The 26,777-nt window shown below is 37.1% G+C and overlaps 2 protein-coding genes and 1 long non-coding RNA gene across 4 annotated transcripts in view; 1 reads left to right on the forward strand and 2 right to left on the reverse strand.

The window, feature by feature from the left end:
- LOC309494180 overlaps nt 1–2,572 on the reverse strand; it is a 243,646-nt gene extending 241,074 nt beyond the window's left edge. Inside the window, exons 1-2 of one of the 2 annotated variants that reach the window (XR_014204244.1) lie at nt 2,208–2,572; nt 744–1,173 (exon numbers count right to left, since the gene is read on the reverse strand). This is a non-coding gene — a long non-coding RNA (uncharacterized lncRNA). The remainder of the gene's footprint in view (nt 1–743; nt 1,174–2,207) is intronic. The other variant, XR_014204245.1, reaches the window with a different exon arrangement.
- LOC309494167 (NACHT, LRR and PYD domains-containing protein 1 homolog) overlaps nt 1–26,777 on the forward strand; it is a 57,586-nt gene that overhangs the window by 11,671 nt on the left and 19,138 nt on the right. The gene's annotated exons all lie outside the window — the stretch shown is intronic.
- LOC309494177 (uncharacterized protein) lies at nt 10,982–12,335 on the reverse strand. The gene is made up of 2 exons (XM_082163427.1): nt 11,308–12,335; nt 10,982–11,029 (listed from the first exon to the last, which is right to left on the reverse strand). The coding sequence occupies exon 1, from the start codon at nt 12,217–12,219 to the stop codon at nt 11,326–11,328; it is 894 nt and encodes a 297-aa protein (XP_082019553.1). The 5' UTR covers nt 12,220–12,335; the 3' UTR covers nt 10,982–11,029; nt 11,308–11,325.

Here is a 26,777-nt window from a genome sequence, read left to right on the forward strand (position 1 = left end):
CGCTATACTTGTTCTTCACGCGCAGAGCCGATCCTGACCTCCCTGGGGCCCTAAGCAAAATTCTGTTAAGGGGCCCTCATACCTGACCCATTAGCCATGTAAACCATTAGCCATTGTCACTCAGTCACACCTGACCAGAGGTGGGTAGAGTATCCAAAAACTGTACTCAAGTAAAAGTACAAGTACTTATAGAAATATTTACTCAAAGTAAAAGTAAAAGTAAAAATCTTAATAGTTACTTGAGTAAGAGTAAAAAAGTATCCAATGAAAAAACTACTCAAGTAGCGAGTTACTAGTTACTTTGGATCATATAGGCCTATCTATACAGTATATATATGAAGACTTCATGATGCAAAAGCCTCTGAGTGCCATCTGAAATTTTCTTCTAAAACAAGCATTTTTATCAAGCTTGTATATTTAAGTTCAGTAATTTCACTTTAATGACAATTAATAAGTACTTTTCATTGCCATTTAAGTGAAATAAATGAACATAAACATACAAGCTTGATAAAAATGCTCTTTTAGGAGAAAATTTCAGATGGTACTTAGAGGCTTTTGCATCTGAAGTCGTCATATATATAAAATGATATTATTTAGATTTTTTTTAATTTAAATGATTATTATTATCATAAGTAGATAGGCTATCTTTGCAACAAAAACAGAAGAAACAAGCATTATTTCTGCCACCTGTATAGCCCGAAAATCATTGCCTGTCCTTTGGTTTGTATAATAGTAACTTATACAACTACATTTGGATAATTAGACAATGTCGAAATAAAGTGAATCTGCAGAGTGTTGCATTCAAAGGCATGTAATTGACACAGAGAAGAAAGAGTTAAAACTCTTCACATGTGCTCGCGCTCATGACTGCTACTGAACATCTGAACACAAAAAACAAAACAAAAAAAAGTACATCGACGGATCTTCTGTCTGTTCTCCAAAATATAATCAAATGTATATTTCTGCAAGCATGTTTAAACTGGTTAACTGTGTGTCTACGGCAGGCAAAGGCATTCGTTCTCAAGTCGAGTTCGCACGCCCCTGCGCAACAATACACACACACACTACCGCGGGATGGCGGGTGTTCATAAACTGTGAACAATGGTAGATTATTTAATGTATAAATTAATGTATATGTCCAAAAAACGGGTAATGTCATACTTTCTAGTAGTGCTATCAGGGCCGGCCCGAGGCATAAGCGAACTAAGCGGCTGCTTGGGGCCCCTCGCCACCAGGGGGCCCCCAATCGAGTTTTTTATTTTAATTTTTTTTACATATTAATTAACTTAAACAAGTGACATAAATGAATGAAAGGATTAATAATTCAAGACAAGAAAATTCTGATTTCATGATCAATATACCTGCCTACAACTGCTGCTGTCTCTGCCAGTGTTTGAGTCATGCGCATAACCTCGCGTGCATAGACAATTTGTGCGCAAAGTCACGGTAATGTTAAGCCATGTCACAAAAATTTGATTTGATCAATGATTTATCCTTTAAATGTAATGATATTCAGAACAGAACAAGAATAAAAAAATAACTATAAACAAGCCAAAACGAAATAATTTAAAGCGAAAGTGAAAGTAAGCGGCGTTGGGCTCACTTATCTCTCTCTTTAGAATCAAAATGTTTCAACATTCGCGATGGATTTGGATGGTAAACTATTCTTTATCATAGGCTTTGTACTTCACTTACGTTCCAATATCGACTGAAAAAAACATCCTCTTCACACGCGCAAAAATGTGCTTGGAAACATCACAGTGGAAGATTACAAAGCTGGAATATGTTGTGTGTGTGTGTGTTTGTGTGTGTGTGTGTGTGTGTGTGTGAGTCGCGGGCGCGATCGAACAGTGGAAACATAAAAACATACTCCGTCATGTTCATACAAGACATCATTCAAACTGCAAAGTGTTGCAAAACGTTGGAGGATATTTTGCAAATAATTTTTTTAATATGTTTTGTGACAGTTTGTTTTCAGAAGTTTCCAAGAGTTAGTAAAAGAGTAAAGAAAAAGTTAAAACTTTAAGTATCTATTTTTATTAAGTATTTATTTTGTATTTATACATAACCTCATTGTATTAATTTATAATGTAACATTATAGCGTGACATTGTGTCAATAATCGTCAAGCACAGGTGACTCTGCGTGGTGGGAGGGGCCCCCCAAATCAAATTCTGCTTAGGGCCCCCAAAAGGCTCGGGCCGGCACTGAGTGCTATCGTGGCGTAATAATCTGTTTGGTTGTAAAATGTATTACCTGAGTGAAATGAAATCGAATATATCGTCCTGTGTAATCATTCATTCACAGACAGCTTACGAAGATGTTCAACTAATAAAGATCTTCATCGCTGGCAAAAATATGATGCATTTGAAGATTTGCTCTCACTTGACTGTACTGTAGGTCCACTGCCACTTCATCTAACGCTCTTGATATTCTTAAATCTTCCAGTTACGAATCCGAGTCCAGTGTGAATTGAAAGCGCTTCAGACGATTCAGTGCGTGCAGGAACTGAACAGATCATTCAAACTGATTCGCGAACCGATTTAGATAGATCTGCCAACTTGTTTGATGAAGTCTTTGAACAGAATCGACTCAAAAGAGTGATTCATTTGTGAATTGAGCAATGTAAAAAGATACAGCGCGCTTGGAATAAACTACGCATTTAACAACACATATTGCATTAAAATAAAGTAACGAGAGGAACGTCGCCCAGCTTAACGAAGTAAAAGTACAGTTTTTTCATTAGAAATGTACTCGAGTAAAAGTAAAAGTACCCACATTCAAATCTACTCTTAAAAGTAAAATTTTTCCAAAAAAATACTCAAGTAAATGTACTTCGTTACTACCCACCTCTGCACCTGACACCCAGTGCCCCCACTACAATCCTCCCTCATTTAACTAGGACTTAATGAAAATGTAATTCCTGATATCAGAAATAGAAAAAATACATTCTTAATATCAAGAATTCACATTTGAAATAGTACAAATTTAATTATTGATATCAAAAATGCATCCTGTGAATGAATTAAAGCTAAAATGGCGTGCCATAGCATGTCACTGTGTTTTAAATGATAAAAGCAATACTTGATACTTAATGGTTATTATTTCCTGAGAGATGTGCATCCATATTGACCAGCATGTCCAGCCAATCAACATTTTAAATGCAATATAGCCTATAAATCAATAGTCAATGTCAATACTGTAAGCCCGTCTATTGGTCCAAAGAAGGTCTCCAATGAAACGGGGAAGGTTTCTCTGCGTGTTACTGTCTTTCCTTTTACGCAACACAACAAGATTAAATGCAATATATTTTCTCACATGCAATAGCTCGTTTCATCTGACTCCATAAATGAAAAGGTTTTAATGATATCTGTGCATCATTAAACGTGAACGAATATTTGATTATTCTCTTAAACTCTGTTTATACTTTACCCGCTTAGATCAGGAAAACTATATCGCTTCGAGATCCTTACCAAGGTCTCCAACACAAGTGGTCAGCCCCGAAGATCAGAAGCTGGGGCAGTTGGCTAAATATCTAGGATTATGCCGTACCCGCGCATCAATCAAAGATATATTCAATAGCCCCCTCGGATGCCCTTCAGGAACTTAATTCAATCGTTTTTACTTTAGTAAGTTTGGGCTCTTTAATAGCCTTGGATTAGCCAAGCCCGAACATTTACCTAATGTAACATTAAATTAGAACAGAAGTCATCGGAAGCGTCCAAGCTAGGTTACCCAAACAGCGTCGTGCTGATCCTAGTCGGACAAACACATCCTCTCATCCAAGTCGCCCGCACACTCCCTGATATCAGCTTTTAGCCGTCGCTAATCTCTGACGCAGCCTTATGGTGATATACGAATCCGTTAATCTTATTTGGGAAAAACAAGTCTCAGAGTCGTTCAGAATAAAATCAAACGTTTACAATTTATTGACCAGGTAATGAAGCAATAATTCAAAATCCCATTCGCAAGAATAGAAACATCAGTTAATCATAACATAACAACAATTCGGGAATCGAAGGATTTGTAAGGATTATTACCTGGCAACGAAAATTACACACATGCGGTTGTGTGGGCAGTCAACCTACAGACTCCTCGAACTTTTCTACACCTTTTCCTTATATACCCAGATAATTCAATATTCTTACCAAATGGTGGTCTGTCATTATAATTAGATTTTGGTTCCCTATTCAGGGATTCACACTGGGAGATCAGAATTTGTATTTGAATAGGTTCTTGTTTTACATACGGAGGTACAGTCTGAATGGAAGATATGGGGAGGGAAAAACACCTTTAAGGGGCACATCACTTTCTAATACTTTATAACTTCTTTTAGCTTTTCATTATGGTTGGGAGAATGAGACCATTTTACCAGGCGCACTGAGACACTTTAAATAATATCAAACATGCCTAGATACTTCTTGTACATACTTTACATTGCATAGGTTTTCAGTGTATTTCAGGTGAGGAGGAGGGGGGATGAAGGGGAGATGTGTGTGTGAAGTGCGAACTGCACTGTGTGCAGCGCCTCAAAATCCCTGTTACATATGCAGGAGATAGTTCAAGTGTTAATGTCCAGGGGGGGCCTTTTGTTCCATCGAGGGGTCAACCAGACATACTGGCAGCAGCCTTACAATACATTGCTTTCCATCTTGCTATCTTGAGTTATAACTAAACTGACTTGGAGACTAGATAATCATTGTCTTGTTTTAAAAGTATGTGCGCCTATAATGAGGAGTGCCATTATGCCCATATTGTACTGGTCCCTACCATAGACTGTAAAATAAGATGGATGACGCCTCTTCACTCTCTTCCATTGGTGGAAACTGAAGCCGCCAAAGTCCTAATATGGCGCTGACACCTTGTGTAGATTTGGAACCTGAGTCTGCGCAGTGGTGAACGTGGGACCCGAGTCTGCGCAGTAGTGAACGCGGGACGCGAGTCTGAACAGTAGTGAATGCGGGACCCGAGTCTGCGCAGTAGTGAACGCGGGACCTAAGTCTGCGCAGTAGTGAATGCGGGACCCGAGTCTGCACAGTAGTGAACGCGGGACCTAAGTCTGCGCAGTAGTGAACGCGGGACCCGAGTCTGCGCAGTAGTGAACACTGGACCCGAGTCTGCGCAGTAGTGAACGCGGGACGCGAGTCTGCGCAGTAGTGAACGCGGGACCCGAGTCTGCGCAGTAGTGAACGCGGGACCCGAGTCTGCGCAGTAGTGAACGCGGGACGCGAGTCTGCGCAGTAGTGAACGTGGGACCCGAGTCTGCGCAGTAGTGAACGCGGGACCTAAGTCTGTGCAGTAGTGAACGCGGGACCCGAGTCTGCGCAGTAGTGAACGCAGGACCCGAGTCTGCACAGTAGTGAACGCGGGACCTAAGTCTGGGCAGTAGTGAACGTGGGACCCGAGTCTGCGCAGTAGTGAACGCGGGACCTAAGTCTGTGCAGTAGTGAACGCGGGACCCGAGTCTGCGCAGTAGTGAATGCGGGACCTGAGTCTGCGCAGTAGTGAACGTGGGACCCGAGTCTGCGCAGTAGTGAACACGGGACCTCAGTCTGTGCAGTAGTGAACGTGGGACCCGAGTCTGCGCAGTAGTGAACGCGGGACCTAAGTCTGCGCAGTACTGAACGCGGGACCCGAGTCTGCGCAGTAGTGAACGCGGGACCCGAGTCTGCGCAGTAGTGAACGCGGGACCCGAGTCTGCGCAGTAGTGAACGTGGGACCTGAGTCTGCGCAGTAGTGAACGCGGGACCAGAGTCTGCATAGTAGTGAATGCGGGACCAGAGTCTGCATAGTAGTGTTGTCAAAAGTATTGGTACTTCGGTACCAAGTCGGTACTGAATTTTAAAAAATGTGACGATACCAGCATTTCTGTAGTACCGGTAGGCAGCTGCTTTCAGTCGCTTAGTGCGGGGCTCCAGACTAACTTTTTTACTAGAAGCACTGTAGCCGAAATATACCACAATATATTTTGTGTCTGTGTATATTAAACCGCAAAAAGACAATTTAAATATTAACCCTGCATGTTCTGCTGGTCTCTGTGTGAATGAATGGCGCAGACGCGCGGTTTCATTTACCTCACACACACACACACACACACACTGAAGCACGAGTGACGCTCGCGCTGTTTTCAGTCTCTGCTGCCTCACGACACGATGAAATTCATCTCCAGAGCCGCTCAGAGAGTCACTTCATGAGCATTTTACCGTTTCATTTGAGAAAAACTATTGGCATATCACAGAAACTCAAAGGTCTTCACAGCAACCCGTCAAAATATAATTTCGGTTTAACTTGAAGAAATTGACAGAAATAATTATATTAGGCTACTGTACAGTAGATTAAGCTACGCCTCCATGTATTAAAAATACTACTACTACTACTACTAATAATAATGTGTGCATAGAAGGTTGCTTATTTTTCACTTGATTTTTATATAAGCAATATTTACGTTTAAACAGCATGTAGCCTTCAGTGCTTATATGTATTATTTACCTATAAAGTAATATTTTTTTCAAATAGTTAAATAAAATAGAAAAATAGTTCCAACAGATTTTGCTGTGGTACCGAAATTGGTACCGAGAACCGTAAAATTTTAATGGTATTTGAACCGACTACTGGAATTTGGTATCGTGACATCCCTACTGCATAGTAGTGAGCCAGAAGTAAAGCCGTGATATCAAAGTTCCGCCCTAACTCCTGCAGAAACGGTTAGTACATAGTTAACTGTGTGAAAAAAAAAAACAGTTATGGACATGTACAAATTAAAGCTGAAGCTCCAATCTCCTCCCGAAGATCCAAAAAAAGTCCATTGGTGCCTCAGTGACTACTTAATTTAGAGAAGCTGTCAATCATGACGTCACAGCCCCGTTTTTATAGCATCAAATAACTAACTAAGATCGAACGTATAAAAAAAAAAAAAAAAAAAAACACAAACTTAAATCAGCGTGATAAAAATGACCTAAAATGACAGAAAACATCTTTGGAAAAAAATTATTTGAAGTGTAATTTGATTTAGTTTCCATCGCGTTCATTAGACCTCATGGGGAGGCGGGGTTTATGACCTATACCGGGGGGCCACTTGGGGGCGATCGAGACTCTGGGTTTATGAGCTATACTGGGACAAGCCACCGGGGGGCGATCGAGACTCTCGGTTTATGACCTATACTGGGACCAGCCACCGGGGGGCAATCGAGACACTTTGGCTTAACTTTTTTTAATTTTTTTTTTTTTTTTTTTTTTAATTTTTTTTTTTAATTTTTTTTTTTATTAAGCTTTAACACAAACAAACAAGGTACATTACCATTCACTGAATACAACAGCAGTTATTTCACCTTAGGTTGAGCATATTACAAGAACGAAAAACAAACAAACAAAAAAAACAAAAAAAAACTTACAATAAACAAAAAATAATATACATGAAAATTTTTAAATAAGAATAAAAAGGGGCTTTAAATTAATTTAAACTTATTCAAAAGAAATAACAATTTACGGGCTTTCTGATTTTTAACAAATTTTAATGATTTACACAAGAGTTTAATCTCATTCAGCCATTGATTAAAGTTGGGTTTGGATTTAAACCATCTACATTTGTGAATGAAAAATTTTGCGAAACATAAAAGAAAATTAATCATTAAATCACACTCTTTGTTAATCATACAAACACCAAACCTAATCAATTTCACCGTGAGGGGTGGGATTTCGACCCTCCTAAATCTTAACCAGATCTGGACCTCTCTCCAAAAGGGCTGCACCATATCACACAAAAAGAAGACATGCTCTAAATTTTCAATATTTGTTTCACAAAAAACACAATTATTCACCTCAAAATTAAATTTCAATCTTAAAAATTCATTAGTAGGATAAATCTCGTTTAAAATTTTGAAGTTCACTTCCTTAACTTTAGGAGGAAGGGGAAAAGATAAATAATTTAACCTAATTTTTTTTTTTTTCAACCAAATCAAAATCTCTAAGCACATAATCGCGTCTAATTGGGTTTGGGTAATACGCCTGTAAAATAAAACTTCTGATGATTCTATTTGTGCATTTTTTATCACAGAAATCAAGGCCTTCTAAGAAGAGCTGTCTCAGTTCTGGGGAAATTTTGGAGTACAACATGTCTTCTTTAACCATTAATCTTAAAGGGATTGGTATTGCTCTGATCATTCTATTAAAAACATTTACGTTACACTGTAATTGGTATTTCTCACAAAACTCTCTATGCAGTAACAAATTTCCATTCTCATCCAAGAAATGGGCAATAGCCCAAATCCCTTTAGATTTCCATTCCTCAATAAATACAGCTTTTCTGCCAAACTTTATATATCTACTATTCCAAACTGGAGAGTTGTGAGGCGTGAAGTTATGTTTGAACAGTAATTTCCAATAGAGCAGCACTTGCTGATGGAAGGCTGAAAGTTTAACTGGTAACGAGGTACACTCAAAGTCACAACCTAATAAAAATTGTATTCCCCCCAATTTGTTAAAGATAGCAGTAGGAACAATAAACCAAAAGGAGTGGCTATTTTGAATAAAGGATTTTAACCATTTTAATTTCAAAACACCATTCATAATGTCAAAATCAATCGCATTCACACCACCATCTTCGTATTTTTTAATCATGTCATCCTTTCTTATATACTGACATCTATTCCTCCAAATAAATTTAAAATTCACCTTATTTATTAATTTAATCATTCGTGACGATATGGGCAAGGAGAAGGCTGGATAGATGAGTCTGGACAAACTATCCATTTTAGACAAAAGAACTCTTCCAAAGATGCTAAGATCCCTCTGCAGCCATCTATTAAGAATGGACTTACATTTATCTATGTTATTCAACACATTTTTATTCTCCATAACATCTTTATCTTTAGAAATAGTGATCCCCAAATATTTCACTTCCTTTTTAATTTGTATATTAAATAATGACAGCAAAGGACACTCATGCAATGTTAACATTACACATTTGCTTAGGTTTAAATGTAGCCCCGAGGCTTTAGAAAACTGGTCAATAGAATGTAAAGCTAATGGAATTTGATGTTCATCTTTTAGAAACAATGTTGTGTCGTCAGCAAACTGACTTATAGTTATTTCTCTATCCAATACTGTTAAACCTTTAATACCATTATTTTTAATCAATATAGATAATAACTCTGCAACCATTATAAATAATAATGGAGAGCTACCACAACCCTGACGAATCCCCCTTTTAATTGGAAATCTTGAGCAGGTTCCATGCCCTAGAGCTACAGAGCTATTGATTCCATTATATAACATTTCAATTAAGTTTATAAATTTTACTCCAAAACCAAAATGCTGCAAAGTTTTCAAAATAAAGGGATGCTCAACAGCATCAAATGCTTTGTAAAAATCTAAAAAAATAAGAAACCCACTTTCTTGAACAATTTCACTATAATCGAGTAAGTCTAAAACCAATCTAATATTATTATGAATTGATCTACCCCCCAAAAACCCAGATTGTGTCTCACTAATTATTGAAGCAATACCCTTTTTCAGCCTAGCAGCAATAGCCCCAGAGAAAATGTTATAATCAATGTTAAGCAAAGTGATAGGCCTCAAATTGTCTAATACTCTTTTATCTTTACCAGCTTTTGGGATCAATGTAATTAAACCTTGCTTCATACTTTCAATCAACTCTTTTTTTTCAATTCCTTCTTTTAGGGCACTGAATAATAAATTTCTCAAATCTCCCCAAAAAAATTTAAAAAAATTATTAGTGAGCCCGTCTGTCCCTGGGGATTTATTTAAGGGCATCCTCTCAACAACTGAATCCAATTCTTCTATTTTAAGATCTGAATCACACAAAACTTTGAAAGAGTCGTCAATACAGGGAATATTGATCTGAATTTGAGCAAAAAAAAGATCTGACTCATAAGAGGAGAAATCTGAGGAGTATAATTTAGAATAAAACTGAAACACTTCTTTTTCAATTAGTTTAGAATCTTTACATTCCTCACCTTGAATCATTAAACAACTAACAGCGTTCCTTTGCTGTCTATTTTTTTCTAAATTGCTGAAATATGAAGAGTTCTTTTCACCTTCCTCAATCCACTTGGCGCGCGATCTTATATATGCACCCTGTGCCCTCTCAAGATACAAATTATCTAGTTTACTTTGAAGCTCCATAACCTTATCCTTATCATAATTATTTAAAAGAGGTTTGTTACAACACTGACTTATTTCACAAATTAAATTCCTTTCATATTCCCTTTTTTCTTTTATTAGTTTCTTAGAAAAAACAATGGAAAATTCTCGAATTTTAAATTTTAGATATTCCCATTTACTTATATTACCAACAAAAGAATTATTTATCTCTATATCTCTAATTAGTTCCCTAATTTTATTGCAAAATTCTTCATTTTGTAAGAGAAAGGCATTAAACTTCCAATAACCTTTGTTTTTAGTTTGCTTAGTTGAAGGTTCTAAAACGAGATCAATAAAACAATGATCCGTTAACGGAGCTTTAGAAATCGAAGACTTTGAAACATATTTTAGAATATTGTCACTGACCATCCAATAATCAATTCTAGATTTGCTTTCCCCATTTGGTTTAAACCATGAAAAACATTCAACCTCAGGATTTAAATATCGCCACACATCACTCAAATAATTTTCTGTCCTCAAAAAATCAACATTAACATTAATCCGTCCCTTGTTAAGTCTGGGAGGCCATCTATCGGTCCACTCGTCAGGAACCATATTCCAATCCCCTCCTACTAAAACATTATAAGATGGGTACCTTGTTTTAGTTTCTAAGATCAAGTTAGAAATATCTTCTATTAATTTCTGGTTTTGAGCTGCATTGTTAAAGCCATAAATATTAATTAGAATAAAAAAAATACCATCAATTTTTAGTACCACCATCAACCAGTGACCAGTTCCATCCTCTTTATGAACGATGACCTCTCCCGGACATTTGTTGAAGCATATTGCCACTCCTCCCGAACGATTAGATCCATGGCTGAAAAAAATCTTCTCTCCCCACTGATTAGACCAGAAAGATGCATCGGAGTCTGAAGAATGAGTCTCTTGAAGAAACATACAATGAGCATTCTGCCCTTTACAAAATAGAAAAATAGCCTTTCTCTTCACACTGTCTTTTAAGCCCCTAACGTTCAAAGAACCAAAAATAACTTTGTCCTTAATCATACGCTAAAATAGAAAAAAAGGAGAACTATAACCACAAATCAAATAACCACAACTTGTTAGAGCTCAGTCACTATATGAACCGCGACTTCAAAATAGAGCTCTAATAGTGTCCCATTGAAAAGTTTCCAACTATCTGACTTACATTTATAACTGTATCAGTTCACCCGCCAACGTCGATCCGTCGTCCTTCAATGAAGCCATATGGACCGCGAAAAAAAGCAAGTTTTCCTGCCCTCCTCGCTTGATCAATTTGAGGCCACAACTTTCGTCTGTCTTCCAAATCCTCTCGAGGAAGCATCTCCGCGAAACGAACACCTTCAGCCTTGCAAATAGGAGAATTTTTGCTTCGACGCCAGATTTCATCCTTCACCCGCCTTTGAGTGAACAGCACGATGACATTTCGGTTTTTATTGTCCATCTTTCTACCCAGCCTATGGACAATGTCCACCGCCTCTTCCATTTTTGCCTCCATCTCAGGTGCAAACTTGTTGAGAATCTGAATGACATGTGATCTGATATCTTCGTCTTTTTTTTCTTCAATGCCTTTGATGCGCAGACACCATCTCATTCTATATCTTTCCTGTTCTCTCACCCTCTCCTTGAGATCAGAGTTATCCTTGCGAAGAAGCTCATTTTGTATCTCCAAGTCCTTGACTCTTTTCTTGCACTCGTTCACCTCTTCTGTGTTGAATTGAATCGCTTTCGTTAAGCTTGCAATCATGGCGCTACTTTGCTTGGATTGCTCGCTTAAATCCGCCAGCTTCTCCTCCACTCTCTTTTCCAGTTTCAAAATTGCCTCCAGAATGGTTTCATTGGAGATTTCCGCCTTCTCTTTATCAGCTGTTGGTTTAACCCTTTTTTCCGCCGGATTTTTACTTGGGGTTGCAGGGAGAGAGCCCTCTCCACGTTCTCTCTTACTGTTAACAGAGACCTCCATGGCGTAGTCGTGCTCCATTTCTCTGGCCTCACCTTTCTTATCACCAATCGGCGACAAATCTTTCCCCTTGGGGTCTAATTTTAGTTTGGCAGGTTTAATCAGTTTTTGAGAAGTCATCGCGCAACAAGACAGTTGGAATTAATCACATCAAGACTACTTTTGGGAACCACTATGACGAGCTTCAGAAAACACGACTGCTCAACCCGCCATCTTCGTACCCGGAGCTTTGGCTTAACTTTGATGATGTTTTGCTGCAAAGTGCTAGTTTCATTTCGTGCACGCGCATATGAACGCATGTTAACACGGAACACGGTTATCTTTTCCGAGCTGCAGTTTATAAACAAACACCATTGCTCTTTGCCGTTTATCAAACGTAAAAAATAGTTGTATTTCTTTTTTTGTGAGGCACAAAGTCACAGAACACAGCCCTGGAAGTGGCCGGTGTTGTAAGCAAGACAGAAAAACAGAAAGACCAAAAGATGCACTGCCCAGCTGGGTTTTTCTCATCGATGTTGTAAACTTTAGTTGATGCGCTTTGACACATATAGGGCTGATCGGCTCTGTTCACGCGCACAGTAACTGAACATTTTAAACTGTTATAAAGAAAAGGCTCAATAAACTATTGCATTCATGTAATACTGGAACTACGCATCAAATCTCTTCCCTTTTTGCTTTGAGGTTTTCAATGCGAAGCGCTGTGACTCCATGTTGCTTCAAGCGCATCATTCTGCGCACGGGATACGCATAAGCACTTTGTGCCGCTCTGTATTGGAGCCTTTCATATTATAATACTTTTGTGCAATTAAAGATTATTAATAGCCTTTCTTGTTCTGTCCTATCTATAATATGTTGCTGCCTCATTAAACAGCTGCGCTAAACATTTAAAAGAAATGTCTTTTCATTTGATGGTATATATCATAAATATATTTACTTTTTTTCATGAATGTATTTTACAACAATACAAAGAGCAATGAGTAACATTTTAACAGATTTAGTGCTACACTTATTCACTTTTATTTGTTCTCCATCTCCACTAAATAATGTTTTTTCACTAAGATTTTATTCAATTATTGTGCTCTCATGATTTTTCTAGAGTAACTTTTGCTGCTGAATTTTCAACTAATCTAGTTTATAATCGTATTTTGTCATAGATTATGATCATATAATTTTTTTTATTAGTTGTTTTTCTTTATAATGATGTTTAACACACAAAAGAGTAATTATCAGTTCAACAAACAGAGGTATAGAAATTCTACACTGATTAAAAAGAAAACTGTGCTGATATCGGATCGGTATCGGCTGATACTCAGAATTTTTGGGATCGGTTCTGGAAAAATGGTATCGGTGCTTCCCTAGTTTCGAACAATCCTGCTCTTATCTGTATGACCAAAATGACGGAGTATGTTTTTATGTTTCCTCTGTTCGATCGCGTCTGCGCCTCACGCGTGACCGGTCTTCATTTAGCTTTGCGTTGTGTGGGTAGATGAACGAGACTGGACAACAGAAATTACTCTGGCCAGATTTTATTCTGCATGAATAAAAAGACAAATGAATCAAAACAAGCTGGAATCAGTGGCCATCTCTTGCCATTGTAACATCAGCCTGTTAGTGATTATTTTAGTAAGGCATTATTTTAGTCAGAACTAAAGTGTATTAAAGAACAAAATTACATGTTTTAGTACAATAAACAAAACTCATATCAACTTTTTAGACGGAGCTTCAGCACAACTCACCGCTTATCTGAACCGAAGGAGAGCAACCAGAACCGGAACATAAGTATTAAAGGAGCCACGCGCCATATTTAACAATACTGAAAAATGACCAAATAAGCATAGAAACATGACATCTCAAATAAAAGAAATCAATATTAAAGAATTAATGAAATGAAATACTAAAAGAATAATTTCCAAAATAAAAAATAAGTATATAAATATAACAAAGGGAGAGATTTTGAGCGAAATTAATAAATAAATACAACACTCGTTACATGCGCACACAACATATTCCAGCATTGCAAACTTGACATCACAGCCTGTTCATTACCAAAATAAAATGGTCAACCTTACATATAAGATATTACACTGCTCAGTTTAAATAGTCAGTAATAGCATTCGTGCCATTCAGCGTGAGCACCGCTCCACTGTGATGTTTCCAAGCACATTCTGAGCATGTGAAGAGGATTCTTTTTTTTTCCGTCAATATTTTAAAGCGAGTGAAGTAATAAATAATAGTTTAGCATCCAAATACATCGTGAATATGGAAACATTTGGATTGGAATGAGAGAGTTAGGCTATGTGAGCCCAACGCCAGTTACTTTCAGTTTCACTTTAAATTATTTTGTTTTGGCTTGTTTGTTATTTACTGATATTTGTTCATTCTTGTTCTGTTTTGAATACCGTCAAATTCAAAGGATTTGTTGTGGAGTGAGGGGAACTAAAATAGCCTATAGCTATTTATTTTTGTAGTAGGCCCCCATTATAACATTTCGCTTTAATTACGGTATTTCTGAATGCAATAAAATGCCACTTATAAGTGACTTGCCTGTTTTTTCCCTCAAAAACAAACAAAAAATATTTGTATTTTTTAAGCATGCAGCAAACAATACATTTTAACATTAATTAGCATCCCTATATAGCTAGATCATATTAGTGCAATACCAGCAATTAATAGCAATACCAGTGTTTCTCACAGGAATTTTGGTAAATCTGTGGTGGATGGACCTCTGGCCTTCTCGGGGCGTTGGGGGGCAGCCCCCCTCACCTTACTTTCGAAAAATAAATAAATACAATCATGATTTTTCATGAAAAATTATGTTAGAATTGTAGGCCTAAAATACCTTGGTATCAGCTTGTTTTCATCAGTGGTATAATTAATACAATTACAATTAATTTGGTTTGTCTTGATTCATTTGTGTTCATAAAAAAAAAAACAAGAATAAACACATATGAACAATTAAATTATTATTGTATTATTAATTATTTTTATATCTTGAAACTACCCAAGCAGCGTTTAGCGCTCGGATGTGACGGAGGAATGAATACATTACCAAAACGTGATTGCAGAATATATTTAAATTATCCATCAAATTGTCATTTTCTCCTTACTGTCTTGCGAGTTAACAATAATGCCTGACCAGTAAATTGCTTGGTGAACAAAGAAAACATTTTGGCATTAGGGATTGGAATTAGTTCATGCCTAAAAATGTTAAAGTTTTACCTTATAAATAGAATTTAATTTAATTAATTTTAAAATTCGTCGCTGGAGTGAATGGGAATATGATTTATTGAAAATATTTGAAAAAATATAAGTGTTTCTTAAGTCAATACTTTTTAATGGCTTGTCAACTTTCCATTCCTCCGCTGCGTGATTCTAGTCAGCGCTGGATGCTAGCCACCACCAGATTGTTGTCAGCGCCAAACACATTTTTGAGCATGTGAATGCTGATTCTTGTCAGCGCTGGATTCTAGTCAGTGCTTGAGCGCTGGTCTATGACTGGAAAAAATAATAGAGTCGTTGCAAAAGTAACGATACATAGCAAGGCTACATGTCGCATTAAACTGGAATGTTAGGCATTCTAAATTTAGAATGTAATTATTTTTCAAGTAAACATGTTTAATCTTGTCTTGCCTGGATCTTTGGCAGGGGCGCAGGAAACTTTTAAATAAGAAATAATATCAAGACGTCAAAATACAACTCGTCAAGCGTATCGGTGAGAACACTCATTTAAACAGCATATATACACACACCCGAACTTGACCTCACATCATATTTTTGACATTATTGATACTGCTTTCAATCGTAATGCAATAGAAATGAACACACAAAACCTGCCTAGTGCCTACCTACAACACTGACGATGGACTTGCGGTCAGGAGTGGAGCGGCTGCTGACGTATTCTTTCACGCAAACCATAGTCGCACGTGCACACACACAATATGACATCACACTCTATGCATATGTTTTACAACATAATTTAACATATACATAGTCCTAACAATTTTTACACAATATCCTAACGGGGCTACTTTTTTTTTATTATTATTTTTTTAACGTAAGCTGTGAAACTTGCAGGATGTTTCAATGGTACAAAGACCTCTTATATGTCAAAAGAATTAGGACAACTTGATGTCTCATGTCATGACCTCTTAAAAATGATTCCTTTATGAGAGAGAAAAGACTTAGCCTACTTCTAATCTATGAGATAGATTATAAAGAACTACCTCTGAAAACACTGCAGTAAAGTAAAACTACATCTAAGCATATTTGTAGTCTGATGTACAGTAGAATGACTGGAGTACAGATGTATTTCAGTCTAATCACCTTCCCAAACTTTAACTGCAGGTCACTGCAGTACAAATATAGTTCAGTGTGGTTCATTTCCAGATCAGAGTTCATTGCAATGCAAGTTCATTTTAAACTTGCATTTCAGCAAAAGGAACTAGATTGCATTTAGTGTGCACAAACATATCGTTTTGTGGCAGTTTTCATATTGCATTGAACTGTAGTTGTTACCATGACAATGCTGTGTTTGTTTCTGTTACCATTTTTCACCACCGCTGCTGGCACAACAAAAGAAATCATATTTGGAGGCTAGCAATTGATCACTCCTTTTACAGCTTTGTTTTTGTAGACAAACGCACGCCTCGAAGAGTGGATGACTTGTTTACTCGGTTTTAGGCTGTGACCATATTAATCTCTATACATTTCAAAACAAATGTTTCTACTCCACACTAAGACAGTGTTTTTGTTCAGCAAAAACAGCTTTTTAAAAAAAACAAAACAAGTGTTGCTCTTCCATGCTCTTCCATGTTGAAAAATATCTTGTAGGGCAGGAAATATGATAATAATTTGCATCTTGATCTGGCACCATATTATTGAGCTTTTATGTCGTTTTATGCTGGTGCTGTAAAAGGTTTAAAGGTCCCATGACTTGCTACTTTTTGTAGGCTTTAATATAGGCCTTAGTGGTCCCTAGTACTGTATCTGAAATCTCTTTCCAAAAATTCAGCCTCGGTGCAGAATTATAGCCACTACAAGCCAGTCCCAGAATGAGCTTCCTTCAGACGGGCCGTTTCGGTGTCTGTAGCCTTAAATGATAATGAGGAGGAGAAAGGCGGCGCAAGATGGTCAAGGCCACACCCACCCTCCAACGGTACCGTGGCGTGCATGTTTACGTTGGATATATTGCAATGGCACGAAGACACGCAGTCTTTCAAGCATTTCAGTTTGACCCAGAATCTGATCCGGATGGAGAAGCAACGGATGAAGAAGTTGCAACTCAGCGGCTCCAGCAGGAATGGTTAGTTTAAAATATTATGTTTGGATACGGTACTTTATTCGGATGGTTTACAGTTATTATCATGTAGCTAACGCTAACCTACTGTTGCCTTTTCATGAGATTTGTAACGTCTGTAATTTATCTTATTACAATTAACGTACATCAAGCTCTGCGATCTTGAAATGCGGATATCGCGCGCGCCATATAACCAACAGGAAAACAGTTATACAAATAACAAAGACGTGTACAACACTCGCGTTACAGTGTGTGTATTCACACACATAAACTGAATAGCTGTTCTACGTGTAACAATCTAGGTAACCATAAACAGTAAAGCAACACACTTATATATCATTAGTTGACTTACTTGTCCGAGGTGTGTAACGTTAGCTGAGAAGAGAGTGATGCAGACTTTAGTTTCAGACGTTCAGCAAGCCCAGCTCTGTATTGACCCTTTGGTGTTCATTTGTACATCCAATTATTGAGCAATTGTTATGCTTCGCTCGCTCAAAAGCCATGATATCTCTCGTGGACAAACTAAAATCGCACGCGCGCATTCCTACTTCCTAGCGCATTTTCTCATGGGCGGAAAATATTCTCTGGGCGGGCAAAGCAGAGACAGGGGAGGTAACATTTCCTCCTTATGACGTCATAAGGAGGAGATTTAAGAGCAGCGCGTATGAGCCTCCATTTTCTCAAAGGCAGAGAAAGATAGCAAAAGCTCGATTTACACCGATTGAAATTTCTAGAAACTTGGGGACCATATACAGGCTAGGGGAACTCATATTAATGTTAAAAAACCTCAGAAAGTGGAAATTTCATGTCATGGGACCTTTAAACATTTTTAGATGATTTAGTGTAGACAGACATTTTTTTTGGAAACCGCTAGTGTGGACTGAGATCATTTTAAAATGTAAATGCTATTTTTAAATTGTGGCTTTTTCTATTTGACCACTGTAGGACGTACAGTGTATTTTGACTAAAATAGGATTACTTTATGAATGTTATAATTCAGTATTTCATATAATATTACTCTGAGTTGACCCCATCTAGGGGTTGAAGTTGGAGACTCAAGGCCTCTGGGGATGATGGACCTGTGACTTCACCTGGGGATTTGGCCAGAGCCAAAAGTGACAGTCTTTGACCTCACGGCCCAACTCCATGTGAAACAGATTCATTCTACATTGTATCTTGGCAATCCTTTATCTACTTGAAATTTTTTTTTTTTTTTTTTATTTTATTTGTATATATTTACTTTTTTGTTATAAATAGTACTTCAGTTTGGAATAACTAGAATAGAATAGAATGAGGCATTTATATAGCGCTTTCATATGTACTACTGTACACCCAAAGCGCTTTACAATCATATCAGGGGATCTCTCCTCAACCACCTCCAGTGTGCAGCATCCACTTGGATGATGCGACGGCAGCCACAGTACAACGGCGCCAGTGCGCTCACCACACACCAGCTATAGGTGGAGAGAGGAGAGAGAGTGATAGAGCCAATTTAATGTAAGGGGATTATTAGGAGGCCATACTAGGCTCCTACTAGGCTATGCTATGGACAAGGGAACCCTATGGTCAGTGAGTGTCAAGCTGTTCATCCACCAATGTGGACTACTTCTCCACAACGACCACATATTTCACAATATTTGACTTTATTTTATCTTTGTATTGCCAATTATTTATCATTCTTTTCTTCTAGTTTTTAACCCTCTGGGGTCTGAGGTGTTTTTGGGGCCCTTGGGATGTTTTGACATGCCCTGACATTTGTGCTTTTTTCAGTTATTTATAAACATGTTAATGGCAAAGGTGTAAATTCACTCTATATAGCACAAACAGGGCTATCATAATATGTGAGCAACATGTATGTAGATGTTTGTATTTTTAAGAGAATAATGTTTATGCGTGGTTATTGAAAAAAATAAAAATTAAAGTTGCTGAAATAAGACCACAAAACTCATACTAAATATGTGTCCACACGACTTTTGACTAATGGATGTTGTCGCTTCGAGTTCTGGCTTCAAAATTATGTGAAAATAGCATTGCTTTATCGTTCACATAAAACAATACATTTATTTAAATTGTGTAAGACAGGTTTTGCTTGGAAAGCCAATATGCGAGGGGGGCGTGAAGGAGGAGTGGTTTACACCTGAGAATACAATGTCCCACCCACTCTGCATAATGAGCCATTCACTCAGGTGTGACACTGAATGAGCCACAATGCAAGGACAAAAGATATATTTAGAAGAAGACTTATATTGACCATTTAAGATTTTGCTTACATCTATCTTGTAAATATGTTTTGCTATTTTATTAAAAAGGTTACAATTACAACAATAATTACAATTTCAACAATATTTCAAGTGTACTCTTTCTTTGTAAAAAAAAATGATTATAGGCCTACATTTTATCATATGTATTCATTAGTTTGAATATAGCCAACATTGGAACAGCTAACATCTTAGTTGATGACTATTTTTGACAAAAATTGTATTATTTATATATATATATATATATATATATATTAGGGGTGTCGCAATATACCGGTGTTGACGATAATCGTGATATTCAAAGCATGAAATATCGACATCGTGTTAATTTAGAGTGTGACAATATACCGGTATTGGCGATAACCACAATGTTTAAAATGAACAGGACTCTTATGATAACATGACACGTAAATACTCCAGCGCCAGTACCTGGCTGACCTCTCAGGTGACTGTATTGCACCCGCTGACACCTATCAAATAAGAACGAAGACGACGCAGCGCGCGCCCGCGCAGCTAATCTGAGAAGAATGTCGTCTGAGCGAGAGAGTGAAACACTCTCTACACCTGAAAAAATTAAGCTCACAACATCTCCTAAAGAAAACATTCTCCTTAAAGGGGGTCGCACACCGGACGAGAAGCGCACGTCTTTAAAATACGAACGCATTATTCTCTATGAGTGTAGGCTACACACACCGGCGGTGTGCATCTGTCCGCGGCGCCCAGCAACGGCTCAAAATCCGTCCGCGATCATTTTCAGGTGAGATTCTCAATTCATTCAATTAACGGATGCTCTGAGGTAAAGTGTTCAGATCGCAGACTCAGCAACTATTGTATTTAATTGTACAGTACAGTCATAACATAGTAGGCTACAGACAGACATTATCTACATTTCATAATGTCCTTAAACGTAACAATATTGCTGGCCATAAACTGAGAAAGTGCGCGTCCGGTGTGCGATACTTCGAGTTGTCCTAGACGCGTCGCGGCGCTTCTCGTCCGGTGTGCCGCGTGGCTGCGTGTGCGATCCCCATAAACTCAATATGCAGAATACCAACCTTTTTACTAGGGCTGGGACAACGCGTCGAAGTCATCGATGACGTCGACGCAAAAAATACGTCGACGCAAAATATGCGCGTCGATTCGTCGACCTGTTTTCATTTCTCTAAAAAACATGTGCAAATTACTTCATAGTGTGTACCTTATGTGCGCTGATACGCGATGGCCCATCATTCTATCCAATGGTATCTATTCTATCCGCGCGCGCACACTCACCGTCTTCAAACAACACGAGCGCTGTCTTGCTCTCTCTCTCTCTCCCTCGTGCATATTAATCAAAATCATTAGACACAATAGAAAAAGGGCGGAAGACCAAAGTTTCACGTGGAACATTCGGAGATTTTTTTCTCCTGAATTACCGCGGAGTGTGAATTGTGGTAAAAAATAAACTGCCGGGATAATCACACAACGCTTGCCGTAGGCTACACGTCCACTAATGACACGTCCGATTCGCGAACTAATGACTCATTTGAACCGATTCACTTTAATGAATGGTTAAAACAACTGATCTGTCCAACACTGAACTCACGAGACGTCTGAATCGGTGTATAACAAATCGGTAACACTTTACAATAATGTTCCATTTATTAAATTCTAGTTAAGTACTTTTTTTTATTAGTATTTTATTTTATTTTTTTAAGAAAAAGGTGAGTGGCAGAGTGTATTACTATACGTTGTTGTTATTTTTATGTGAATGAAGAATTAAAATATGCACTTTTTTCAGTAAGATAGGACTACCTATGTGTTTTCAACATAAATGTTCAATTCTGTTGGTTCAGGAAGGACGCCATGACAGGCTACTGTTAATTTTTATTAATTTTTTTGTTGGAAAAGCACTCTCTGTATTAGCTTAAAGCCCCCAAGTTTACATTGGTTACTGTATTCTTTCAATTGCTCTAAACAAGTATTTTGGGTGACCTTTTTATTTTTTTATTGAATGCTAGACATCAAGTTGTTGTTATTTTCATCTGAAAGAAGAACTTTTTTTCAGTAAGCTAGGCCCTATGTGTTCAGTAAGCTTGTTTCAGTAAGCTATGTGTTTTCAAGGCTTTAAGGTTTTATTGAATGCTACCTCTGACTAAGAATGCATTACTATGCACTTGTATAGTCTTTTATTTTGGAATTTTAAGAGCAATAAACATATATTGCAATGTTAAGGAATTCATGTTTTTTTCATTCAGATATGTAAATTAACATGTATAAATTGCTATTAGTCAATTAATGGGGATTGGGGAGATAATCGAATCGAATCGAAATCGAATCGGACTGGAAAAACGAATCGTTAGATTAATCGATGCATCGAAAAAATTATCGCTAGATTAATCGTTTAAAAAATAATCGTTTATCCCAGCCCTACTTTTTACCCATCATGTCCATCACTCTGCGGATTATGCCATTTTACAGAGAGTAAATTGCGATTATTTTACTAGTCATGGAATGGGAAACGTGACATTAACCTGTTAACTGTTTCTGTGATCATATATCCCATTTCTTTACTCATCTTATTTTTGCATTTGTATTTGCACTTGATTTTTTTTTTGTTCAAATCTGCTATATGCATGACTTTGCGCCAGCGCAACAGGTTTAAGAGCTTTTCAGTTCTTCAGGAAACATTCAGACAGTGTTTCGCTTCAGTTTGAAACCAGAAAAACTTCACATGCTTGTCTTCCTTCAGAAAAATTTGCCATAGATTGAGTATACAAGAAGTAATGCATGTGCCTTGTGTTTATCAGTATCCTTATGTTTGTTGTGTAAAAAAGAAAAACTATAATCAAAGTAAAAATAAAAGATTCTATAGATATCGCGATATATCGATATCGTGAAATCTTTTGGCCACAATAACCGTGGTGTGAAAAATCCAACATCGTGACAGCCCTAATATATATATATATATATATATATATATATATATATATATATATATATATATATATATATATATATATATATATATAGAACATATGAGTAGAAATTGCTAAACAAAAGCTTATTTGATGTGGCAGTATATTCTACACTGGAAAAAAGGCCACTCCAAAAATAAGCAAAAAAAAAAATTAATACAAGATATTTTTGCTTGTAATAAGCAAAAAAATCTGCCAATGGAACAAGTAAAAATTCTCTTGGTAAGATTTGTTGAAATAAGACATTATATTTAAGCCTTACAAGATATGAGTGATCTTGAAATTAGCTGGGAAAACTCATTTTTAGCTATATTTTACTAGTATTGTGATGTTTTGTGTCTCATAATAAGCTTGTCATGCTCAAAAATAGTATTTTCCCCTCAAAAGTAGCATTTTTTTTTGTCATCCTGTTTGTTTCAAGTGTACTTAACTAATTTTTAGTTCTATAATTGTTACACTGTTCTAGATTTAAGTCACGACCAACTTGAAATAAGATTGGAAACTGGCATTTTGAGACAAAATGTCTTGAAGTTAGCATTCCTGACTCGTATTAGGCAGTGCTCTTTTGCCATAATAAGCCATAATTTACCATCCTGTCATCATCTCAAGTGTATTTACCTTATTGTAAGCTCAACAAAAGTAATACTGTTCTAGATTCAAGACATTTTACCTAACGTTACTAGATTCAAGACTTTAACTACTGTTTACTAGACAGAAAAAGTGAAAAATAGACTTGCATTTAACCATTTATTTATTTTTTTTAAACAGCAAAAAGTCCCAGAGGACTGCATACAAGGGAAACAGCTTCATTTTTCTCAACATTTTGGCTCACAGTATTTATGGAACTGCAATATGAAAACATAGTAGAACATACATTTTATAGATTATAAATGTAAGATTCTTTAACACTACTCCCACACCTAAACATACCCATTTTATAGACAATATTAAAAGGATAAAACGTAATGGACATGTGTGTAGGGAAATGGCAGTTTTATTAACAATATAGCATTAAAAGATAGTTTGAGCCACTAATCCTACCCCTAGCCCTAAACCTAACCATTTCTTAAAACTACGTAACTACAATTATAAAGAAAAACAACAGACATACACGTTTAATCACAATAATTTAGTTAGTGAGAAAATGTCAAAACCGGTACCAAAAGTCGTTCACATGACGATGTGTCGCAGTCCTCTCTGGCAGTATATAATAGTTTTGTATGAGGTAACGTTACAGAGCAGAATTTAAGTTATTAATCCATGAAAATATTCATCCGGTTTCGGTTCGCTGTTCGCTCTGTGAAGGCGCGCGCACTTCTCCATTTCAAATGTAATACACCAACTTAAACACAGCATGTCGCAATCTGTGATGAAGCATGCGAGAGCCAATGAGCGTTTGATATCACTGCCGTAAAACATGTCGTAACGCTTCGACCGCAATTTTTGAATTTGAATTCACCACGAGCGCGGGATGCCGGGATTTGACGTTTAGGCCGTGTGTCCACCAAAGCGTTATTAGCCAGCTGAAAACGCTAGGCGCTCTGCTAAAAGCGCTCAGCTGTGGGCGCTTGAGAGCGTTTTGGCAGCGCAGCGTTGTTTCAGTTGAGACGGTTGAGACCGAGACACTTTGCTTGTTATGATACGGAATATCCGCAAAAGTCTTACTACTAGTATCTCATTTCACACATATTTTGTTTCTGTGTTGAGTCTATATTAAAATGTATATTAAATACTATATACTAATACTGTATACTATATTAAAATTCTCTGGCTCTTGATTTTGTTCCGTTATTATGCTTGTTGTTATCTGTTGACATTGTACAAGCAGAATCATGTGGCGGACGCGGTTGGTCAGTGTGGTATTAGTCCCGCCCCTCCTCCACTGTGATTGGACGGTTGGGTAAAAAGTGACAGTGATGAGCGCTGCGTTTTACCAAAAGTTGAACATTTTTCAACTCTCGGCGACCAGTAAAAAACGCCGAACGCTCAGCGCTTCAGCGTGAAAAAGACGCTCAGCGCCTCGTTACGCTCATGGCGTTTTAAAAACGCGGCGCTCCCATTGAAAACAATTGAAAAAACACGCCAGCCGCGAGTAAAAACGCTTTGGTGGACACACGGCCTTACGGTCGCTGCTGAGAAATGATGAAGATCACTGGATAAAGGGCTGAATTTGGATCTGTTTCTTGCAAACAACACATGGATTCTAAAGATTTGGATTACACCACTCTAATAAAATTGATGTCTTTTGTGAATTTATGTTGTGTTTTAGTGTATTATGGGTCTATAGGAGAAAACGCCTTTTGTGTCTCACGGTAAATAAACCAAATATTACAAAATGGTTAAACGATTAAAGAAGGTATGTTTAAGGTTTTAAAGTGTATTCTTGTTTAACACCATGTAGGCTAATCCTCCAAAACGAGTTTGCAGCAGAAGGCACGAACAGAGCGAAATGTTATTATTTATGAGTAACGTTAAACTATTAATAAATGCGACTGAAAATTTAATTGATAAGACAATTGAATGCAATAGAGTCAAAACCACGATTTTAATATGCATGAGTTAAATAGGAATACATGCAAATTTGTACGTCGGTGAAGTTGTTTATACGTAAATAAATTACGTTTTTTTGCTGTCAATACGTAAATATTATACGTACTCACTGTACTCTGCATTGTGAGTTGGGCATGTTGACCTGCAGTTTTCAATAAAGCAGATTTGTTGTCTCAATTCAAGTCAAGTCTATTTCTTGAAACAAGACGATTCATCTTTTACAAATAACACAGCAGCTTAAAAACCTTATGACATGTCAAAAAAGCTTGTTTCATCTGAGATATGACTCAAAACAAGATATTTTCAAGACAGATTCACTTAACAAGATATTCAAGATGCAACCCCTTGTCTTAAAACAAGCTCCTTTATCTCACTTAAATCTTGGTCTTTAGGTGATTTTGTCTTATATTTAGTGTGATGAGATATTTTGACTAGAAATTAGAAAAATATACTTGGCAAGATTTTGAGTTTTTGCAGTGTACAGTAAAAACTGTACCCAAATCTAGTCAACAAAATGTTGTCTTTCATATTTCGCCTGACTGTAACGTTGTTTTTATGAAATATTTGGGCATATAAATGTTAATTTGCAGTTTAATACGTTGCTTATACAAAGACATTTTATTTTAACATATTTCAGTCGATTTTTACTCATCTCAGTATAGCAAAGCATTTTACAAAGAATGAGAGATTCAAAGGTTTTGTTTTTCAGTCTGTTTTATTGTAATTCCTCTATGTGGAGGAACTAAATGTTCTAAATTTGCTCTAAGCAAATCAAATGTGAACAAAATAAAAATCAATCACTAATGGCCATGGATTTGTCATTTCACTCAAGAATAGGTAGGCTACTTTTATATTATGACGCTGTAAACACAATTAGGCTACATTTCATCTGTAAAATATTACGTCTATGCACTTAGTATGATTCTCGATCGCACTGAGAACTGAACGACACCTGCGTGCCCCTCTGCGGGGTGCTGGAGAAGGAGAGCTTGATCCAGACACATTCCTAAAAAAACAACAACAAAATAAAACTGTTAGCATACATTATTCAAAGTAAACTGATGAGCAATTGATGGTTATGGACACACAATGTTTTGTTGATGGGCCATAGGGTGGAGAAATATCTATTTATGGGCCGTAGACCGCGTCACCGCGAGTATCTGTTGATGGGCTATATACACCGCACGCATTTAGTGACGCACGCAATGAACGGATCGTTCGCGAACGACACATCACTACATTTAAAAACAATTTACACCTCACAAACATCTGTGCATAAGGCAGTATTGAAGCATGATAAACACTGTCATAGGCTAACCAAAACCGAACATTTATATAAAAATATAATGCATTTAGACAGTATCACATATTTTACCAGAGGCTGAAATATATTTGCACTAAATCACACCTAAGCAGATATTCACAAACATGCTACATTACGCATAAGGCAGTATTTTAGCATTTTAACCAGTGTCATAAGCTAATCAAAACTGAGTGAAATATATTTAATATACAAATATGTTTAAAGAGTAATATCACATTTAAAAAAGTTTACACTTGAGCGTATACACGAATGTTAGGGATATTGTAAGGCAATCGTTCCTGTAAGATGTCAAA

This window comes from Leuciscus leuciscus (assembly GCF_965113295.1).
Source record: "Leuciscus leuciscus genome assembly, chromosome: 3".
Taxonomy (NCBI): domain Eukaryota; kingdom Metazoa; phylum Chordata; class Actinopteri; order Cypriniformes; family Leuciscidae; genus Leuciscus; species Leuciscus leuciscus.